Here is a 21488-nt window from a genome sequence, read left to right on the forward strand (position 1 = left end):
AGCGAAGGATGCTTGAGTTGAAAGTCTGATGATTCAGGGATAAAAACAAACTCTGAATTGAACTTGGGCTCACAGATTTCTTTGGTTAATCTGGAGGATTCTAGCAAAATGATTCCTGAAACACCTGAGGCTTGCTACCCATCTTTTAATGAAACAGGTCCCAGACTTTTCCTGAATATTTAGGAATATTTATTTCCTATTTAGTCTATTTCAAACCTTTTCCTCCAACCGACTTATATTTTAAACCCAAGGAGAACAATCTAAGACAGTGTTGGCGAACCTGTTTGGCACCAAGTGCCGGAAACCGGAAGAGCAGCTCCCTAGCTTGCACATGCATGCTGATCACCTGGTCTTCTGGTATCTGGTGCTCCCGGAAGAGCAACAGGCAACGACGGAGAGATGTCTCTGCATGCCACTTCCAGCATGCATGCCATAGGTTCACTATCATGGATCTAAGACCACGGGCTGCCCAAAAAGCCTTAAGTACATTCATGAACTTCCAAACATGGTTAATTTAAATGTAAGTGACATCAAGGCAAATATATATTTTGGTCCTGGCCATTATTTTTTTGGAACATGCACCTACTCCACATCACATTTAAAGGCCAAGGGGGCCATTTAGCCTTATTCTTTCTCATTAGTTTCTCTTTTCTAGAAACCAAACAAATTGCACACACACGAAAAACTATACGTATCTATTTCAAGCTCCACACTCCGCATCCACTTGGAAAGAATCAAAAAGGCAGAAAAGAATTGTCTGGAGAAAGAGTTTCCATTTTGGTTCTCATATAAAAATGACTGACTGACCAGAGCTTACACCTTACCTAATACTCAAAGAATATCTCACCATATTCATTGGATCTATACTTAGGTTTTCCTCCACTCTCCCTCTCCGCACAAGTTGTAGAATGGAAGCTTTGAACAGCTAAATTAAAGTTAAGGTCATCTCAGGGAATAATGCCAGCTAAGTCAGGCTTTTTTTTCAGAGATTTCAGAATAAAGTTCTATTTTTTTGACCTTGTGCCCTATACCAAATGCACACACATATACGTTTATTTTTTCCTTTCCTTCTTTCCACCCCTGCTGGATCTTCCATCTGCTACTGCAATATGTTCCTTCATTTATTTCAAAAAAGGACTATTCCTGCACTGACAGAAGGGCAGTCATAGCCCTGGGAAAAGAGGGAAGGCGGGGGTTGGCTAGCCAAGGCAGCAGGGCCAATGACAGTCACAAGTGACAGGAATCCTGAGTTCCCTAGTAATGAGTTGGAGGGAATGCATAAGGCCAAAACTTGGGGAGTTCTCTGGAGGAAGAGAAGTTTAAAAAGGTGGTGATGAGTTGACAGTGTCTTTTTGTCTTCATGCCTTTGCTGTGTGACATTGTACTGGTCTCCTTCCTGCCTCACAAACACCTTCCGGGAACAGTTACATGAGTCATATCTATTCTCTTTCCCACGTACTCTGTTCCCAGCCATACCATGGTTCCCAAGAGACAGAAGTCATTATTTCCATCTGAATGATTTGGGACTCCCAGCGCTGCCTGAAGGAGGTCCCACATAGAACATTTCTCATTACTTTTTGCAAGGGCAATGAATGTAGACTACAGCATGTAGCATTGAGGGATGAGGGCACCATTCAGCCTGCTTCCCCAAACCTCCAGCAGCTGGAAAAGCTGCATGTGATATACCCAGCTCTGGAAGTGGGTCAGAACCACGAGATGGTTTCTGGGTAAAGCACTCCTTTGGGAATTCAAAAGATCTGTCCTTGTTTCCCTTCCTTCCGTGGAGAATGCCATTCTTAAAAACAAGATTCTACCCAAATAGTTTCTCCACAGTAGAAGCGTCAACCTAATCCTCGGTTTTCTCCTTCTCCTCAACTCCCTCCCTTCCCTTGAATTCCTTGGCTTTCCCCTTCATCTTTTCCTCCTCCTGCTCTCACCCCCCTCCAGTTCTTGGGCACCGCACTGCGCTTCAAAAAGGATTCTAGGATTTGTTTGTAGAAAGTGCTGACGGGACGGGAATTCTATGCAGTGCAGAGAGCAAGCAGCAAGATTTTTCCCTGCAAGAAAGGAGATGAGAGTAGAGAGTGAAAGAGAGTTTTGCACACAAGCGTAAACATGAATGGGGAATCTATGTACATAGTTGTATAAGCAAGGGCAATCATGCTTGCATTGTACTATGACATGCATACATCTGTGGTATGTGTAGCAAGCTCAAGTATGTGCGTAGCTTCGGAGAGAATTGTGCTGCCAAAGAAGATTTTGTTCTATGCATGTATAAAGGCATATTTGGTGCATAGCCTAGAGCTTTTCTGGGTGCATTAGAGCAAGCAGTGTATGGGAATATAAATTCATCTTTATATGAAATATAGTGTGTATATGTACATATGTGTGTACACACACACACACAAATATATATAAATATACTCTCAGAAAAAGTTTGAGTATACCAACAAACATTTTATATAGAATGTGCTAATATCAATGAAAGGGAGTGTGTAGTTGTATTTAAGTGCAGATATATGCGAAATTTTGTTTGCCTGTCAGTCTGCAGTTAAACCAACTTAAACTTAATTGAAATTGGTAAATAAAGTTCCATTCAACAATTACCTTATTTGTACTGTAAAGTAGATTGGGGCATGGTGGTGCATGTGTCAAACCGCAGAGAAATATGGGCAGGCAACGTGTTCTGTAATTTTCAAATTGAGTTATGGAAGGAATGAATAAATAGGTATAATCTCCCCAGAGCCCATATTCATATAGGGCCTATAAAATTGCATACTGTACTGAGATGAATATGTTAAATAGTGGTAGGCTGGCTATGGCTGGGAGAAACCTAATTTGTGGAAAGAGGGGATTTATGTGTGTGTTCGTGTGTGTGTATGCATGCATGCAGTTGAAGTTGAAGTGAGAAAATGATTTCTGCACACTTGTGCACATTAGCATTATTTCAAAGCCTGGGGGAAAGTAAGTTGAAGATTGCCTGAAAATATTTACTTGTACATAATTATACATGGGACATACCTCAGAGGACAGTGTCAGATCCCACGTGGTGACAAAGCATTTGGTAATGATGTAGCAGCTAAAACTCATGGACAATCAGAGTTTGTGTGAGTTGTGTGCATACCAATGGAGGGATGTGAATGAATGTGAAGTGTTCAGTATATGTGCAAGGGAGCACATGACTGTTTGCGTCATTGCTTGCTTTCACTGTTTTCTCAAGGGACTAAAATAGGAGAATGGTATAACAGAAGGCACATGAATGCCGAGCCTGAAATCTCAGCAGAATCCTTTCTGTTCTGGGCTCTTTATTCATTCATCCAAATTACTGATGTTAGGATAGTTAAAACATTCAAAATTCTGCTGAAAAAGAGCAGAAATTCAAGAGTGGGGGGAGGAGGAAAAGTTTTACCATCTCAAAATTCCCTTGTAACAAGGTTTTAAATCCCCAGCTTGCTCCCTAAATGGCACAATGGTTTATGGCCAAGTTGCAATGGTTCCTGTTCTTTTACAACCTATAATTCCCAGTGTGAAAATGCAACCAAAAAAATGGAACAAAGTTGACCTCAAAAGAGCTGTGACAGAATCACTGCAATTCTGCCCAAAAATAAACCAAAATTCACACCAAGGGAAGAGACCTGCAACCTGCATTCACTATGCAGATTAAAGAGCAGATACAGTCAGAAGGGTGGGAAATTTCCTTGTTTTTTTTTTTAATTCAGGCTCAGAGTCTCAAATCAAAATGTTGACTTTCGTGTCACCTAAGCAAATTATGTACCTGCATAATGCAACTGTCACTTGGTGAATGCTAAATAGGTATTATATTGTAATAATAGATTCCAGTTCCTCCAAGGAATAAAGCAAGTTCTTTTTGGTTCTTCCCTCCCCAGTCATTTATTACATCAGTTTTACAAGGTAGATTAGTCTGAAAAAAGAATAATTGACCCAAAATCATGGAATGAATTTCATAATTGAGCAGCTAATGGAATCCCTTTTTTTTTCTACTCCACCATCAGCTGAGAATTAATACAGAATGAATGGCTAGCCCAGAGGCGTCCAACCTTGTCAACTTTAAGACTCGTGCACTTCAACTCCCAGAATTCCCCACTCAGTCATGGCTGGGGAATTCTGGAAGTTGAAGTCCACAAGTCTTAAAGTTCTCAAGGTTAGATGCCTCTGGTTTAAAACCTTAGGCTATGACTGGGGAAGCATACTTATGAATCCTTTGTTTGCTATAAATTCTCAGAATGATCTTGATCATAGAGGAATATGAACTCACATCAGTCTCTTTGGAATAAAGATAAGACAAAAATGTAAAAAAAGAGGATATTGGGCAATAGTCGTATTATAGTTCCAGGAAAAACTTCCTTCAAGAAGGCTGCTTTAGAAGGTGGCCAGACAAACATTTGATTGATGGCTATTAAACATGGTGACCAACTATTACGAATTCAAGGAGGAGGCGTTGTTGAGAGTGGAGATTTGATGAAAACTCCACATCCAGTCAAATGGGAAGAAAACATTGGGAAAGACGTCCCACCAAGGAACCATGATCCCCAAAAATGGGCAGACACTAACAAGCTAAAACCTGTGTTGGGAAACAATCTGGATTTATTGGTAGACAGGCAATAGATTAGTTAGAGTTTTTGGCTTTTATGACAGCAAAAAGAAAGCATATGTATGCAACATACATACACAAACATGGTTAGCACCCCCATCCATAGTGAATCAGATGCAGATCAATCCATTTAATTGGTTATAGAATGTAATGAATGAAGTACAATAAGCAGATAAGCCACTATCTCAGGATACTACTTAAAATAGATCTCTGTAATGTAGGGGTTGATATACAACAATGCAGAAATGATAGGGGGGGGGGGAAATTACTCACTGCTACATCATTTTGGGCTTTTTTCTTCCAACAGTTTTTAGACCTGACTTAGATATATTAAGATGGCAGAAACGACTGCAGGGGATACCATTTTTAAATGCAGATCCCTCCATTTGCTAAAAAAAAACAAAACTTTTGCATAAGAAGAAAAGTAGGCTAACACATCAGTATCTAATCTAATTGTCTAGCTAAAGTATGAGGATTTTTTAAAAAGTGGGCTACAATTTAAAAGCGAAGTATGTCCTTCCCTCTTATCCCATACCTCAGTTTTCCCTCACTAACATTGGGATAAGTGGGGTATTTGCTGTCTCTTGGGATATACTTAATGGCTATTTGTTGAAGAGACAGTAGTTATTGGGAAGGGGCTGACTTTTGTAGGGTAGGTTGTTCCTTTTCTAGAAGAGTTTGTTCTTTTGCAATTATGAGTTAGCACTAATGTTTTCCTTCCCTGTCCTTTCCTGTCTGACATTCTCGCCTCCCTGCTGTTCCTCTTTGTCTGCTTCTTCCCCATACGTTTGTCCTTCTGCATCTCTCCAGTATGTGGCCTTTGCCTCCCTCTTCTTCATCCTCATCTCCATCACCACTTTCTGCTTAGAGACCCATGAGGCTTTCAACCACTTCAAAAACAAGACAGAAATAATAAAGACGGGGAACAGTACCAGCGTAAAGGTGGACTATGAAATGGAAACAGAACCCTTCCTCACCTACGTGGAAGGGATGTGCGTCATCTGGTTCACCTTTGAGTTCCTCATCCGGGTCATCTTTTGCCCAGACAAAATGGAATTCATCAAGAGCACCCTCAACATCATCGACTTTGTGGCCATCCTGCCCTTCTACCTGGAAGTGGGCCTCAGTGGCCTCTCATCCAAAGCAGCCAAGGATGTGTTGGGCTTCCTGAGGGTGGTAAGATTTGTCCGGATCCTAAGGATCTTCAAGCTGACCCGGCATTTCGTAGGACTCAGAGTCCTAGGTCACACGCTGAGGGCCAGCACCAATGAGTTCTTGCTCCTCATCATCTTCTTGGCCCTAGGGGTCTTGATCTTTGCCACCATGATCTATTATGCTGAAAGGATCGGTGCTGACCCAGATGACATAACGGGCAGCAAACACACCGTCTTCAAGAACATCCCCATTGGGTTTTGGTGGGCTGTAGTGACCATGACGACTTTGGGCTATGGTGACATGTATCCTGAGACTTGGTCAGGCATGTTGGTGGGAGCACTGTGTGCCTTGGCTGGTGTGTTGACCATTGCCATGCCTGTGCCAGTCATCGTCAACAACTTTGGCATGTATTATTCGCTGGCTATGGCTAAGCAGAAACTACCAAAGAAAAAGAACAAGCACATCCCACGAGCCCCCCAACCTGGCTCACCCAACTACTGCAAACCGGACATGCAGTCCCCGCATCGCAGCAACCAGGGTGACTCATGCCCCTTGGCTCAAGAGGAGATAATCGAGATTAATCGGGCAGGTAAGGGGGAGACAGAATGGGCAGAAATAGTTAAATTAATTACATCTGAGTTAGATCTATATACTGTTTGTGATTTTCAAATATTCTAGCATCTAACAATTTCTCTTCCTGCTAAGAAATTAAAACTATAGGGGAGGAGGCACAGGTAGTCCTCAAACTTGCAACCAGAATTGCAACCGTAATTTCCGTTGCTAAGGAAGGTGGTTATTAAATGAGTCATGCCCAATTTTGCAACCTTCTTTCCACAGTCAAAACAAATTGCTGGGGTTGTTAAGTTAATCAACTGTCATTAAGCAAATTCAGTCCCCACCCCCATCCCTCCTTGGCTTTGCTTGTTGGCTGGAAAAGTCACAATTGACAATCACATGATCCCAAGAAGTTGCAACTATTGTAAATATATGCCAGTGGCCAAACTCTTGAATTTTGATCATATGATTGTGGGAATGCTGCAATGGTCGTAAGTGTGAGGACCTATTGTAAATGAATTTTTTTTCTGAATCGTACATTCAAATAGTCGCTAAATGAATGATTGTAAGTAGAAGACTACCCGTACACAGAACCAGGTAGATTTAGGATTCCTGAGAATCTTAAAGAAATGTTTTTGGTTCACATGGGCTTTTTTACAATGTTGAGTCTCACTTTTGTACCACTTGGGAACAGAGGAGCACATCCAAGAATTATTTCTGCTTCCCAGCACTTCTCAAGCAGGCTGAAGGTGAAGAGGTTTGTAGCCCAACAGTGTCTGGGATACTAAGATTGCCCACAAGTGTATATGCTAGTTTGTGCCTTACAAGAAAGATTAATAGGAACATTTTCCAGGTGAGTTTACTATTAGCACTGATGCCTCTCATTGAAAACATCTTGGTAAATGTGTGATAAAATTTTACGTCAAAAATCAACTACCGTGTGCTTGCACAGACCACAACTATCATCCTCAGAAAGTTATCTTCATCCCTCAAATTACATTAGGGTTTTTTTTAATGAAAATTTGTGAAATTGTAAAAATGTGGCAAGATTTAAGTGCAGTTTGCCCAAGAATGTTATACTCATAAAATCTTGTATGATAGTGCAAAAAGTTCATGCAAGAACTTACAGCTTTGTAAGTTTCTAAAATAGGTAGATTTTTTTTTAAAAAAATCAGATAATGTTGCTTTTTTTTCAAACAAAGCTGAAATTATTATTCAATCTGTTTTGGAATGGAGTTATGTAACGCATTAGATTGCTAACCATAACAACAAAACAATAATCAAGAGCAAAAAGATAATGTCCCATGTATGTAAGTATAAATATTATAAGCTCCTGTTTGTGTTTCAAGTGCAAAAGTTCAAAATGCATAGACAGCATAGAGTTTCTTCTGTGGGAAACTGTTTAATTTCTTAAAGCAAATTATTAACCTTTACTCATCATTAAGTGAATCTGTGCCTCTCCAGATGTTGCTAAAATTCACCAACCTGGGCAATAGTGACGGATGTTGGGAGCTGTTGTTTTAATTCAGAACATCTGGAGACCATATCTATTTAAGATCATGAAGGCATAGCTGGAAAGATCTTGCCAAGTAAGAGACAAAGAATAAAATTTTCCGTGGCCCAAGGATGGTTTTTTTAGTTCCTTACCTTGCTTCCAAGGACAATTCCTTTGCCCTTCCTACTCTTGACATTTTCAAATAGTGACATAAATGTCCCCAGGATTCTATTTCTCATTCTTCCCTTGCACATTTATCTTTTGTAGCAAAGAAAGCAACCAACTACTAGCCACTGAGCTGGTCCGATGGACTGTGAATGATGGAGGGAAACCCTCCATCTATATATATGACGTTGTATGCCCTTGAGGAAGTTGGGAAATGTGAAAAATAGGGGGCAGGAGAAGTTGGGATCTACTGGCAATGGAAAGCTACTTGACCTGCAGCACTTCAAAATGCTTCCAAACTATTTCTCCCAGTAATCTTTCTGGAGTATCTGCTGAGCTAAAAGTTAATCATCTCATGTGAGAAGATCTCCATGAGCCACAACAATATGCAGACAAAGAAGACTGACTGCAACATTGGATTGGTACAGCCCTTACATATGGAAGTGCCCTTTTCAAGGCATTAAAGAGGAAGCATTTGAAGCTTCTGTTTTCCTGTTAATCAGAATTGTTTTTACAGGAAATTAAAGATGGATTCTTATTCTGTAAGTAATAATAAGTAATATGAGACCCTAACATCTGTGTTAAATCTAGCCCAATTATTAATCAGTGACATAGAGGTTAGTTGTAACACTGAATATTTTACAACTAGTCCATAAAATGAAACTCTTTGACACTGTTTTAGGCATACCAGCTTATTTGGAGGATTGCAATAGTGGCAAATATCTGTAGCTCTGGTGTAGGATAAGGGTAAGGGTTTGAGGATTCATTCACCCAGCTTGTGGATTGGTTTCTGAATGGTTCATTACCAGGCTGGGTAACATCTTCTGCAGAGTTTAGGGGATGTCAGTGTTCTTCTGTTTTTAAAGGCTTCAGGTGTGGGTTTGTCAAGTGAGGGTCAGCTCTGAGTCATCAGTACAAGACTCACTAATGACTCAGAGCTGACCCATCCCTAGACTCTCACTTGACACCCACACCTGAAGCCCTTATAAACAGAAGAACACTGACATCCCCTAAACTCTGCAGAAGATGTTACCAGCTTGTTAACAAAACATTTGGAAACCAACTCACAGGCCCAGAGAATGAACCCTCACCCTTACTTGGAGGACACAGCAGAGGCAAAATTGTGCCAAGGCTAATTTCTGATCCTTTCCTCAAAATCCAAATGCCCTGCTATAGAGCTTACCCATCACTTTCCCATGGTAGATTGGAATTCTCCCAAATGCAAAACAATAGATTCCTTTACTCATTAGCTATGAAGCAAATGCTGGAAATATGAAGCATTTTGAAGCAAAAACCCTTTGGAAACCAAAACATATTGAGCATCAAAGCCCTCTTCATGGATTATAAAGAGCTGGCTGTTTTCCATACTGACATACTTAATGGCACTAAAATCTATTGTCTTGAGCAGCATTTCTCAACCTTGGCAACTTTAAGATAGGTGGACTTCAACTTCCAGAATTCTCCAGTTGAAATCCACCCATTTTAAAGTTACCATGGTTGAGAAACAGTGGTTTTTTCTTATCTTTATTATTAATACCTCATGGCCTCTTATCTCTTCAGAGAGAGAAAAAAAGAAGGGATGGTTAAGAACCATATTTAGATTAGAAACTTTTCCTACACTGGTAACTTTATAATACATCCCATAGATTGTATAATATCACCCCAGTGTAAAAGAAGGGGATGATGAAGGCCATGTTTGAATTAGAAAAATCTTCCTAGACTTATTTAATTTATTGAATAGAATTTGGATTGGAGGGATAGCTATATTAAAGAAGGTTGACCAAAGGTAGGGCTGACCTGTTATTTGATAGAATAAGGCAAACACGGACAGACATCAGATACAGGGGAACAGCAACGGCACTTAAGGCTACAGCTGTTCCCTTCTGTTGCAAGACAGATGCATTGGCTCAGGACCTTGGCCGTCATCCCAGGTGATAGGAGTGAAGTAATGCCCAACCAGCAATTCACTCAATTCCTGTAGGTGAAATATTAGAATGGATTCCAAACTATCTTGGGCCAAGCTTGTCCAAAAGCCCTAAGGCAGCTAAAGAAGACTGTCTCCTATTGAAGGTGATAAAATATAGGCAACCCCCCCTCCTCCTTCAGCATTATTGTCTCAAAGGTGCTTTTTCATAGAAAAAATGATAATAAAGGTTATCTTATCTTTTTTCAAAAGGCAATTGGACTATCTTTGTTTTGCTTGAAGACGTTTTACTTTTCATTCAAGAAGCTTTTTTAATTCAGAAATGAAGAAGCTTCTTGGATGAGAAGACACTTTTTTTCTCAAGACTTTTATCAATTTTCCTGACAGTGTGTCTAATTCTAGCAGGCATGATCAGCTCCTAGAAAATGTAAAAAAAATTCCTCAGAGCATAATTTCTTTGCAATGCAGTTGTGAATTGAGAATTTTGTGTGTAGTCAGTAATTTGAAAGTAGTAGCCAATGCTATTTTTTTCTCTCTCTTTCTGACACCCACAACCAAAAACTCTTTCTCTTCAGCTATCTTCTCTCTTTGTATTTTGAACTGCTGACTCTTGGAGGTGGCATAAAAACTACTGCTGCATAAAGAGACCTACGTGTTGTTCCAGAAAGCAGTTTAGGTTATCCCACCTTGGCTATGGATTTGGAAGGATTTGTCCTTCCAAAATGACTCATACGTAAAGATCGAAGGGCCTGTTTTGGCAATTCAAGCCATTTTTGATTGAGAATTAGTATTCTTTTTCTTCCGTGGAAAAAAGGGAATGATATTGGCAATAATGCTCAGAAATAGGTGACTTAGATTCATGGGAACATTTTAGCTCTAGTGGAATTGTTAGTGATAGGGGCTAAAACATTCAAAAAATAGTTGCAGGAATTTGGTGTGTCTAGTTAAATGAAAAGAAGGACTGGGGAGTGATATGATAGCCTTGTAAGGGATTGCCACAAAGAAGAAGGAGTCAAGCTATTCTCCAAAAGCATCTGAAGGCAGGACAAGAAGCAATGGATGGAAACTAATCAAGGAGAGAAGCAACCTAGAATTAAGGAAAAATTTCTAAAGAAGAATTTCTAAAGAAAAAAAATCTTTAAGGCCTCTTCTTTCTTTGAGTAGCTAAAGAAGATTGCTGATCAGGGTAATTGCTCTGAGAAGGACAACAGAATAGTTCTTGTCTACAACCCTTCTTGTCTTGAGAAAGAATATCCCAAATAGCCAGGATATTCAGGGTTGGACTAGTATATTATGTGCTGGCAAGAACAGGAAATTTACTAATAAAATCCCAGACGGGAAGTGCAATGCACCTCCTTAGTAAACGCTGAGAGTTCAAACAGTGTTTCTCAACCTTGGTTGGTTGAAGATGTGTAGACTTCAGCTCTCAGAATTCCACAGCCAGCATGATGTGAAATTCTGAGAATTGAAGTCCACACATCTTCAATCAGCCAAGATTGAGAATCATCAATAGGATATTTGGGTTCCCTAACAACAGAAGAGGAAAAAATCAATAGGTAACTTTCTTTATTTTTTTAGATTTATATCCTTCTTTAAATAAGAGTTGCACAAGTACTCCTCTCCTATTTTTCTCCAAATAATAACAATAATTCTGTTATACTTGGGTAGGCAGTGACTGACCTGAAGTTATCCAGTGAGCTTCTGTGGTTGAGGATGGGTTTGAACATGGATTTCCTCAGCGTCAGTCCCTTAACCATTACGTATATCACTGTTTTTCAGCAATAGTTTGTTATTTCGGAGAGAAGGTTAGTTATGGTTGATTAGCAAGGCTTTTTGAGTTCAAGATTAAAACAGGACTGCCTTTATAGAAAAATAAATAAAGAGGGTTAATTCTTTCAAGCAGAACAGAGCTGGGTAGACAGGAAACTTAATAGCCCTGGAACAATCCGGACGCAGAAGAAATTCAGGTTTGCGGTGGAGGAACCCAACTGCAACCTGAAGCAAAGTGATCGCTACAACCACTACACATCCTTATCCAACACATTTCTTTGGGGTTCACTCATTAAAAGGATCCTGAAGACAGAACGCAAAGCAGAAGTGGAAGGAAGAGAAGACTGTGTGATGACAGGCCTGCAGCGTCTACAATCAGTTCCTAGCTTGCTTTCCATCTGCTCCAGGTCCTTTGGGTCCAGGAAGCCCATTTGCAGCAAATACAACGGAGGAGCAAGGATTCACTTAATTTAACAGGCTCTTGGCTATGCACTGCATAGCAGGGGAGGCCAAAGGGGATGTGGTTGCTGGAGCTATTGCTGTCAGGGCACGGCACAAACAGCATCTGACAACTGCAACCTCAGTCTTTATGCCCAGCTTAATTTTACCTTAGTCTCTTTTTTACTTCACTAACAGCCTTACATTTTCCACTTGAGTTGCCTGATAACCCAATGCTTTTCGGTTTCCATGGCAACAAGTTGCCTGCAAATCCTTCAACTCAATTTATGCGCTCATTTCAATATATGAAATGATTAATATAAGTGGTGAGATTGCCTCGGAAGGCCTTTCCTTCCAGCATTATTTACTATTATTATACATGCTAATTTTTGTGGATCAAAATTGATCAAAGATGAAGTAATCTGAGCTTCTTGCCTCCTGTGGTATTCTGAGGGGCAGCCATTAAATGTAGCAGAGTGCTTATATAGGAATTTTTATTTTCTTTTTTTGGCAACAGATTTTCCTTGACTAGCCCTAATGCTCCATGTCAGGCTGCTATTCGCAGGAACAGCAATAACCATAAAACCATAAAATTGGGCAATCTTGAGGTTGTGAATTAATGTAATCCATTTAATTATCTTTGAAGCAAAAAAAAAAAAAGATATTCACTCCAATTCTGTAAAGAAAAGTTCATTCTAAATAAATACAGAACTGCCAGGACTTATTTTGGAAAGATCGCTATTTGGAATGGTCATTTAAAAAATAATCTATGAACATTTAGCGAATGAGTGCTTATTTGGAAGGATCTGAGAAGAAAGGGGGAATTAAAATGTAAAAAAATCTTGGAAAACAATAGTAAAAATGGTTCCAGAAGATATCAAAGATTTATTTAATGAGTTCCTTTGAGTCCATACTGCCTATGGCTACTAGACAATTACCAGAGAGCTTTCTGTATCTCTCCACTACAGACCAAATTTGGCATCCCAGTTTTGGTAGCCTTAATACAGCCTTATGTGGAACACAATAATCTGAATAGCAATGGAGATAGTAACTGAATATATGTGGCTCTTTGAATACAGTTAAAACAAAATACCTATGCAGGAGAGGCATAATTTGACCTATGAGTCTTTATAAGCTCTACACATAAATTTAATAAATAAATGAACAAAGAAATATGTATAACAATTGCACAGATGGCTTATAAATGCTTCTCAAATGGCATCCATCTTTTCAAACTTCACCTTAGGGCTACAATATCTTCATCAAAACATTTCACAAGGTTAGCAAATTCTCCTCACTCCAGCCCCCTCTGCCCCCCAAAAGGCATAGTGTTTTATAGTACAATCCTAGCCATTGTTTAAAGTTGCAAAGAAACCAAACCACTCTAGTTTGCCATGTATCAAAATTGATGGCCATGCCATTGTGGTACCATAATTAAATCATTCTTCTATTTCAGATTGAATGGAATTGATTTCAAAAAGATACAAAGAGTTGAATATGACCTGGATATCTTGCCGCATTCCACATCTTGTTAAAGAGAGATTAATGTACATCTTGTTACACAGAATGATAATGTATTTTATTTTGGCTTGGTTACCGTTGAGTTGGGATAGCTTATTTAGCTTTGGGCACAAGAGCATAAGAAGGTTGTTGACAAGAAATTCTAAGAATAACTATACAAATGCTAAAAGTGTCAAGAAGACTAATATATGAGAAAAAGTTGAGAGAATAGGATATCTTTAGGGCTCCTTGCAGTTTTCAGGGCCTTTTCTCTGGCATTAGGGAATTCCATGGAGATGTGCAACATCTGCTCAGCTGACAAATCAATGCAGGCTGCAGAAAGATTTCTGGAGGGCAAGAACTATAAAATCCATTACTTTAGTTTGGGGGGAAAGCCTGGAGGAGACGCATAGATGAGACAATTTTTCATGTGAGGAAGAATGGAAAAGTTATTCATCCTATCTGCTAAAAGATCAGTGAAAGAGGCAATAAAATTAAATTTAGGAATGACAGAGGTTTCATGTCAGTGTGGATAAACGTGCAGAATACAAAGTTGTTTATTGTGGCCCAAAAGCCTTCCAGAGATCTTTGCTCAAAGAAGCATATCTCTTTCAGCACGAAGAGCTTGCTAGTGCTCAAGCATGTATTTTGTCACTGGATAAATGGGAGCTTTTAGCTAGCGTTTCAGTTGCTATTTCAATTGTTGTGTAAAATATGTTTGCATAAGGGTCATAGGCTATACCCCATTATGTCCATCGAAATCAGAGACTGTACCACTTGAACAGGGGTGCTCCTAATTCTGTACAAAGCAATGCCCTTCCACTTCAACAGTGTCTCAACATTTCAACAAACTTTATCCCCTTCCCTAAGAAAAATTGTTCTAACAGCATTGGATCATTCTAGAATAATTTCCTCACAAGTTACAACATAATGATTTTTGACAAGAACCTCTGATAGCCTCATCTATTCAAATGTCAAGTCATATTATCAGGTTAAAAATAAAACCAACAATAGATTCCTCCACAGGATTGCATGATTATAAGAGCCTGATTATATGTTGCTTATATTAAAGATCTGGACAAGATACGAGAACGCAGCTATGAAGGCCAAACACTGTATTTAGAACACTGTCTCTAAATGAAATAAATTTTCTATTTCAGACTATGATAATTCCCGAGGAAACCCAAAATCTCTTATATATGTGCTTTGCAGCAAACTGCAGTGACACTGTGTGTGTGTGTTGATGTCATCGCACAAATGTGACTTACTTGAGTCACATTGTCTGATTCAAGAACACAAGTCATAGCATTTGTATAATGACATCATTATGCATGTTTTGTTTATATCCTACCCATGGATACTTTTATTTGTACATTTTAAAAATTTGGTAGCCAATTTCAGGCAAATTGTTTTGTCTCTTTAGAAATTGATTAGTGAATTATATTAAAAATGCTCTTTTGGGCTTGCTTGTTTAATTGATTGGACAGTTGGACAGAAGTCTATCTGTCATCATTTCCACTACAGGACCTAACATTAGACTGCAATTCCTGAGGTAGATTCCTCGGGAACCTAATCATTATTTTTAAATAAATATTAGAAGAGCTGTGACCTATTGGATCATTGCTTCAGCGGTATTTCCTTATGAAACTCTTCTGTGCCTTTAACCTTCAACAATGGCAACGTTTCTAAATATACTTGAAAAGTTCTTAAAAATTCATGGAAATATTCATGGATGTAACTGTGTTAAAGGTAACCCATGTTAAAACGTATAGCACAGTCAAACATCAGGAAATATTTTATGACATTTTGCATTATGTCATAAACTGGTTTATGATAATGTTTATGTCATAAAACATTTTATAAAATTGATCAAATTTCTATTCCATGGATGTCATGGGTACTGGTCTGGACCAGTTTTTGGGATGCATGCTATAAATTAACCCATTTGAGGTACTTTGGTTGAAAAAGCTTTATACCATTTCTCTCAGTCACACACACAAGAGTTTTAGTAGAATATAGATGGGAATCCATTCTCAACACAAATCCAATTGAAAGACATGATAACTACCTTTATTTTAGTGTTCTTGAGCCACAGACTGGGGTGCAAAATCATGGCTAAATTGGTATTTAATATACAGCGACTGAACTGAGTATTGCCTAGGCCAAACTGCCAAAGCAGTTAAAGATAATTTTCTGAGTGGGGAAATATAGTCAACTTTAATTTTTGAACATAGGTTACACTTGAACAAAATCTTCTGAAACTTGACTGTTAATTGCTTGTCACTTGTAATTATAAGGAATCATTTACATCTTGGATTTGTAAGAAATAAAATTAAAATTAAATGCCTCGCTTCCCAGTAATATGTACTACTTTAAAAAGGTTTAAAGTATTTGGGTTAGGAGACTATTCACTGGAATTTTCACAAAGCAATCTGAAAAACAGTTTAAATTTTCCCCTAGATTTTCAAAACATATAATGTACTTTTAAAAACATAAGAAGAAGCAGAGTTTTTCTAGATTAGATCAAAAGCCTATTTAATCAGCATTCATTTCTTCAAAGATGTATCAGAAGCTTCTGAGACATTTGTAAAACATGGGCATCAAATTTTGTTTGAATTCCCTACTGGTTGATATTTAGATTTAGAAGGTATTTCAGTGATCTTCTTAAATCTGCTCTATATTTTTTTCTTTCCCTTTCCCCTCTTCATTTACAGATTCTAAGCAGAATGGCGATGCAGCGAATGCAGCTCTGGCTAATGAAGATTGCCCCACAATTGATCAGGCCCTGTCACCTGAGGAGAAGTCACCTGTCACACCTGGTGGCCGAGAGCGCTATAATCGTGACCGAGCCTGCTTCCTCCTCTCCACGGGTGATTTTGGGCAGTCACCTGATGGAAACATCCGAAAAGGTACGTATACATACATCACCATCATTTCCCCCTGCCTATTTCTGCAAAGCTTGCATTCCATCCTCTAAGCTTATACCCAAGTACGTTATTTTCCACCCTTATCACTAATACCACCATAACCTTTGTCTTAATAAAATGTAGAGCTGCCACTTTTAGGGGATAAAGAGGACAATTGCAAATATGTTACTGACTTAAGTAAAAGTCTAATCCTGAGATAAAAATGGACATAATGTCCTAGCAACTATCAAGATCTCCATTTGTTCCGCTCTAGTATCTTAATAACAGTATGCATCGTTCAAGGGACAGCAATATCTAGCATTACCTTTCCCAACCTGGTGCTTCCAGACATGTTTGACCATAATCCAGAGAACGCATTGGCCAAACTGATTGGGAATTCTGAGAGCTGTAGTCCAGTCTATCTAAATCAGTCTTTCCCAGATTGAGAAAACCTGCCACAGTACCTCCTTCCAGAAGACAATCTATGAACACAGCTGATTTTGAGCAGTTGAGATTTTGGGGAGAAGCTGGATTCTCTACCAGCATCACCAGTCAAAACTCTTGTTACATTATCTGCACACTTCCCCAGCTTCATTACCTCCCCCTTCCCCCAAACAAAGTTATATTTCCCTTATAAGCTTTTGCTTTTTCATCAGTATCCCCCATCCCACCACGTTTTCTCCCCATGTGTATCATTCTGTCTCACAATATTCGGCTGCAGTTGCTCTTCAGGTGTTTCAGGTTGTTCTTTTAAGGGAGGTTGCAGCAAATGACAACTAGTTATTTTACAGGAGTTTATTGGAAAGTCAGAGAAGTGACCATAAAGTGTTTGAGGTTATTTCCCATTCTCCAAATTTGTATTACTAGAAGGGGGAGGGAGTAAATCTTGGGCTTAATTGACTTGCTTCAAATTCCTGCAACATTTTCATCTGAAACATAGAAATAATAAGTCTCTAGTCAGAGATCTTGTAATGGAAGATTTTCCCTATTGGAAACCTTGGGCTGGTTTTAGACTAGTGAATCTCAGCCTTGGCCACTTTTAGATGGATGGACTTCAACTCCCAGAATTCCCCAGCCAGCCTTATCCTTAGCTGGCTGGGAAATTCTGGGACTTGAAGTCCACCCATCTTAAAGTGGCTAAGATTGAGAAACATTGTTCAAGACTATAAACCTAATTGAAGACCTACTGGCCTAAGTGAAGAACCACTAGCCTGAGGTTCCCCAAACTGATAATTATCAACCTCCAGGGGCTGAGGGGAACATCCAAGGGTTTGTTGCTGGGAAAGACTGAAGGCCAAAGGAGAAGGGGATAGCAGAGGATGAGATGGTTAGATAGTGCACTCACGCAATGAACATGAATTTGGGCAAATTCCAGGAGGCCGTGGGGAGAACAAGGAAACCAGGGATGCTATGATCCATGGGCCACAAAGAGTTGGACACAACTTAACAATTGAACAACAACAAATATTTACTAAATCATTCCCATATAATAAATGTTTGGGGGGGGGGTCAGTGAAGAATTTGAAGCTTCATGAAGAGGTTGATAAGCTGGCATTTTGCAACTCTTGCATTAGTCAGCCATAGCTGACTGTTTTATAAAATAAATAAATTTCCATATAAAAGAGAATCATGTTCCTTCCACTCAGCTTGCTCGCAGGTAGTCCTCGATTTATAACTTCATTTAATGGATGTTCAGAATTAAAACCACACTGAAAAAAGTGACTTATGACCAGTTCTCTCACAGATGACCATTGCAGCATCCAGTAGTCATATAATCAAACTTTGGGTTCTTGGCAATCAACATGTATTTTACAATGGTTATAGTGTCCCTGGGACTGTCTGCAACTTTTGCAGTCGAGCCTCTGACAAGCAAAGTCAATGGAGTAGGCTAGATAATGACTGCATGATTCACTTAACAACCGTAGCAAAAAAGGTTGTAAAATGGGGCACAACACACTTCACAACTGCCTTGCTTAGCAATGGAAATTTTGGGCTTAATTGTGATTGTAAGTCGAGGACTACCTGTATTCTGCCTTTTCCTATTCAAAAACCCTGCAGACGCCAACTCCCTTGAGCTTAACAAGGATAGGTCACAAATTCAGTACTGATATTATTGGATAGGAAATCTCTACCAATACCCAAGCAATGCTTCTTTCTCAGTTTCTTCCTCCCTGTTTCCTTCAAAGAGTTCCCCTGTCAAAACTTCTATTGTTTTTTAGACACAGGTGATTCTCAAGAGAGAGATGTCAGGAGATTTCAGACTGCTAATTTAGGGTCAGGAAGCTGAATGCTTAGTGCTTATCCAGGAACCGTGTATCATGCTGGGCAAGTAACGTGGAACCGTATAACAAAAAGGCTGAAAACCAAAATCTCACTTCTTTTAATATTAGGGCTACAATATCTGGCTTGCAAAATGCTGGTTAGACATTAAAAGGTAAAAGGTTCCCCTCCCAGATATGTGCTAGTAGTTCCTGGCTTTTCAAAGCTGAAGAGCCAGCGCTGTCCAAAGATGTCTCTGTGGTCATGTGGTCAGCATGACTAAATACCAAAGGCACACAGAACGGTGTTACCTTCACACCAACGGTGGTTCCTATTTTTCTACCTGCATTTTTACATGCTTTTGAACTGCTAGGTTGGCAGAAGCTGGGACAAGTAAAAGGAGCTCACTCCATTACACGGTGGTAGGGATTCGAACTGCCGAACTGCCGACCATTCTGATCGACAAGCTCAGCGTCTTAGCCCCTCTAAGCTGTCATCTAGGCATCATCCAAAGTTTTACAGCTTACATACAGTCTCTCTGCAGTACAGGTAGTCCTCGGCTTATGACCATAATCGGGACCAGAATTGCTGTTGCTAAGCAAGGTGTTAAGTGAGTTATGCCCGGGTTTGCAATCTTTTTTGCCATGGTTGTTAAATGAAAGATACAGTTGTTAAAACTGGCTTCTCCCATTGACTTTGCTTGACGAAACTGGCTGGCAAATGGCAATTACATGAGCTAGGGGTGCTATAATTATCATTAAATACATGCCAGTTGCCAAGCACTCAGATTTAGATCACATGACTGTGGGGATATTACAATGGTTGTAAATGCAGTTTTAAGTTACTTTTTGTGTGTGTGTGTTATTGTAACTTTGAATAGTTGCTAAACCAATGGACAAAGAAAATGTCTATGGAGATTCTCAGTCATCCAGGTCACGGTTGTCCCAAAGGTTCCTTTTTTTCAAGAGGACTTTCTGTTTTTTCTTTGAAGATGTTTTGCTTCTCATCCAAGAAGCTCATCCAAAGCTGAAGAAGCTTCTTAGATGAGAAGCGAAACATCTTAAAAGAAAAACGTCTTGAAAGAAACTCCAGTTGCCTTTTGAAAAAGCACCTTTGGGACAATGGATGACGACTACATGTATTCAGATTGACTTCCAAATCAGTTCCAAATTTATTGATCAATCATTAAAATTTTTCATAATTTTTATTAATTCTGCTATTCTATTCAAAATTCCCAGTCCATATTGTTGTTGGTTTTTTTAAATCACTCATGCTAACTACATAACCAAATAACTGGTTAGGAAAATATTAGGTTGTTGCTATTGTTAACTCTGGATATAGTGATAATTAACTTTAGACTGTCAATCACACATCTGAAATTAATATTGCTGGAAAAGTTGTTGGTCATTTTTATGGAACTTTGCATCAACACTTTGCAGTCCTTCATTCTGCATTAGGTGAGACTTGACTGTAATTGTGTTCATCTCTCTGTGTGAAAAAGAATAAGAGGCTGTGATCCCTCTAGTCCAGAAGTCATTGTCAGCATGTTTGTGTGCTGTGTAAGTTCTGGTCTAGCATCTGTCAGAAACTGATCTTAGCAGCAGGCAAACTTTCAAACAGAGACAGGGTTGCCCCTGTCACAGCAGGCAAACAGGAGGTGACAGCAAACGAAAGCTTACAATGACTTTAATTCCACTAAGGAAGCGAGAGCTTTCATGGTGTTGCACAGTGGAGAAGACCAGCAAGCAATGGACAAGGAAAAAGCACAGAAGTGGAACAATCATCACAAAGTCCAAATTCTGACAATCGCCTTTCTATTCCAGATGCGTAGAAATTTGACCCAGGATTAAGTAGATTACAAAATATTTTCATTGGCCTTATTTCTGTTGGCATAAGGGTAGGCAGACTTTTAAGTTCATCCAGTGAATGAAGGGAGTCCTTCATATAAAGAAGCAGACAGGGTTAATCAAATCATTTTTCAATGAACGAGTCAGTTAAAACAGAAACAAAAGTTCTGAAGGCAGAAAGACAATTCCCTTTGATTTTAAGTGGGATGTGCATATCCAGTACAACTGCACAGGATTCAGAGAGCCTTTTCTTCCTGAAGGAATGTAGTCTGATAGTCAAACCAATATTGATGAGTAAACCCAACCACTGTATTTTATGAGCCCAATATTCAGCTAAAAAGAAGTATTGGAAATATTTAACATTTAAAACAATAGAATTGCTCTATCAGCCTATCTACCGTATTTATTTATTTCTATCTCTCTGTCTGCATTGATCACTTTCTATCTATCTATCTATCTATCTATCTATCTATCTATCTATCTATCTATCTATCTATCTATCTATCTATCTATATCTATCTATCTATATCTATATCTATATCTATATCTATATCTATATCTATCTATCTATCTATCTATCTATCTATCTATCTATCTATCTATATATATATATATATATATATATATACTGTATTGATCTCTCTTTTTAGCTATCTACTACAACTATCTTCTTATCTCTATCACTATCTATTGCCCTTACTCCTTTTTAGTTGGAAGTTGGACCCATATAATGTACTGGTTGGGTGTACTCTTCAATTCTGGTTTGTCTATAGCAAATTTTCCACCTAGTTGGGAAAAAAAGTTTGGATAAGCATGGAAAAATTGAAGCAGTTATTGAAATACCATTCAGTACCACAGGATA

The 21488-nt window shown here is 39.0% G+C and overlaps 1 protein-coding gene across 1 annotated transcript in view; it reads left to right on the forward strand.

Annotated features, from left to right (window-relative positions):
* LOC116522808 (potassium voltage-gated channel subfamily C member 1-like) overlaps nt 1-21488 on the forward strand; it is a 48727-nt gene that overhangs the window by 9865 nt on the left and 17374 nt on the right. Inside the window, exons 2-3 of the mRNA XM_032237845.1 lie at nt 5423-6356; nt 16329-16523. Of these exons, the coding sequence (XP_032093736.1) occupies nt 5423-6356; nt 16329-16523 (1129 nt within the window). The remainder of the gene's footprint in view (nt 1-5422; nt 6357-16328; nt 16524-21488) is intronic.

The sequence above is a fragment of the Thamnophis elegans genome, chromosome Z, assembly GCF_009769535.1.
Source record: "Thamnophis elegans isolate rThaEle1 chromosome Z, rThaEle1.pri, whole genome shotgun sequence".
Classification (NCBI taxonomy): Eukaryota; Metazoa; Chordata; class Lepidosauria; order Squamata; family Colubridae; genus Thamnophis; species Thamnophis elegans.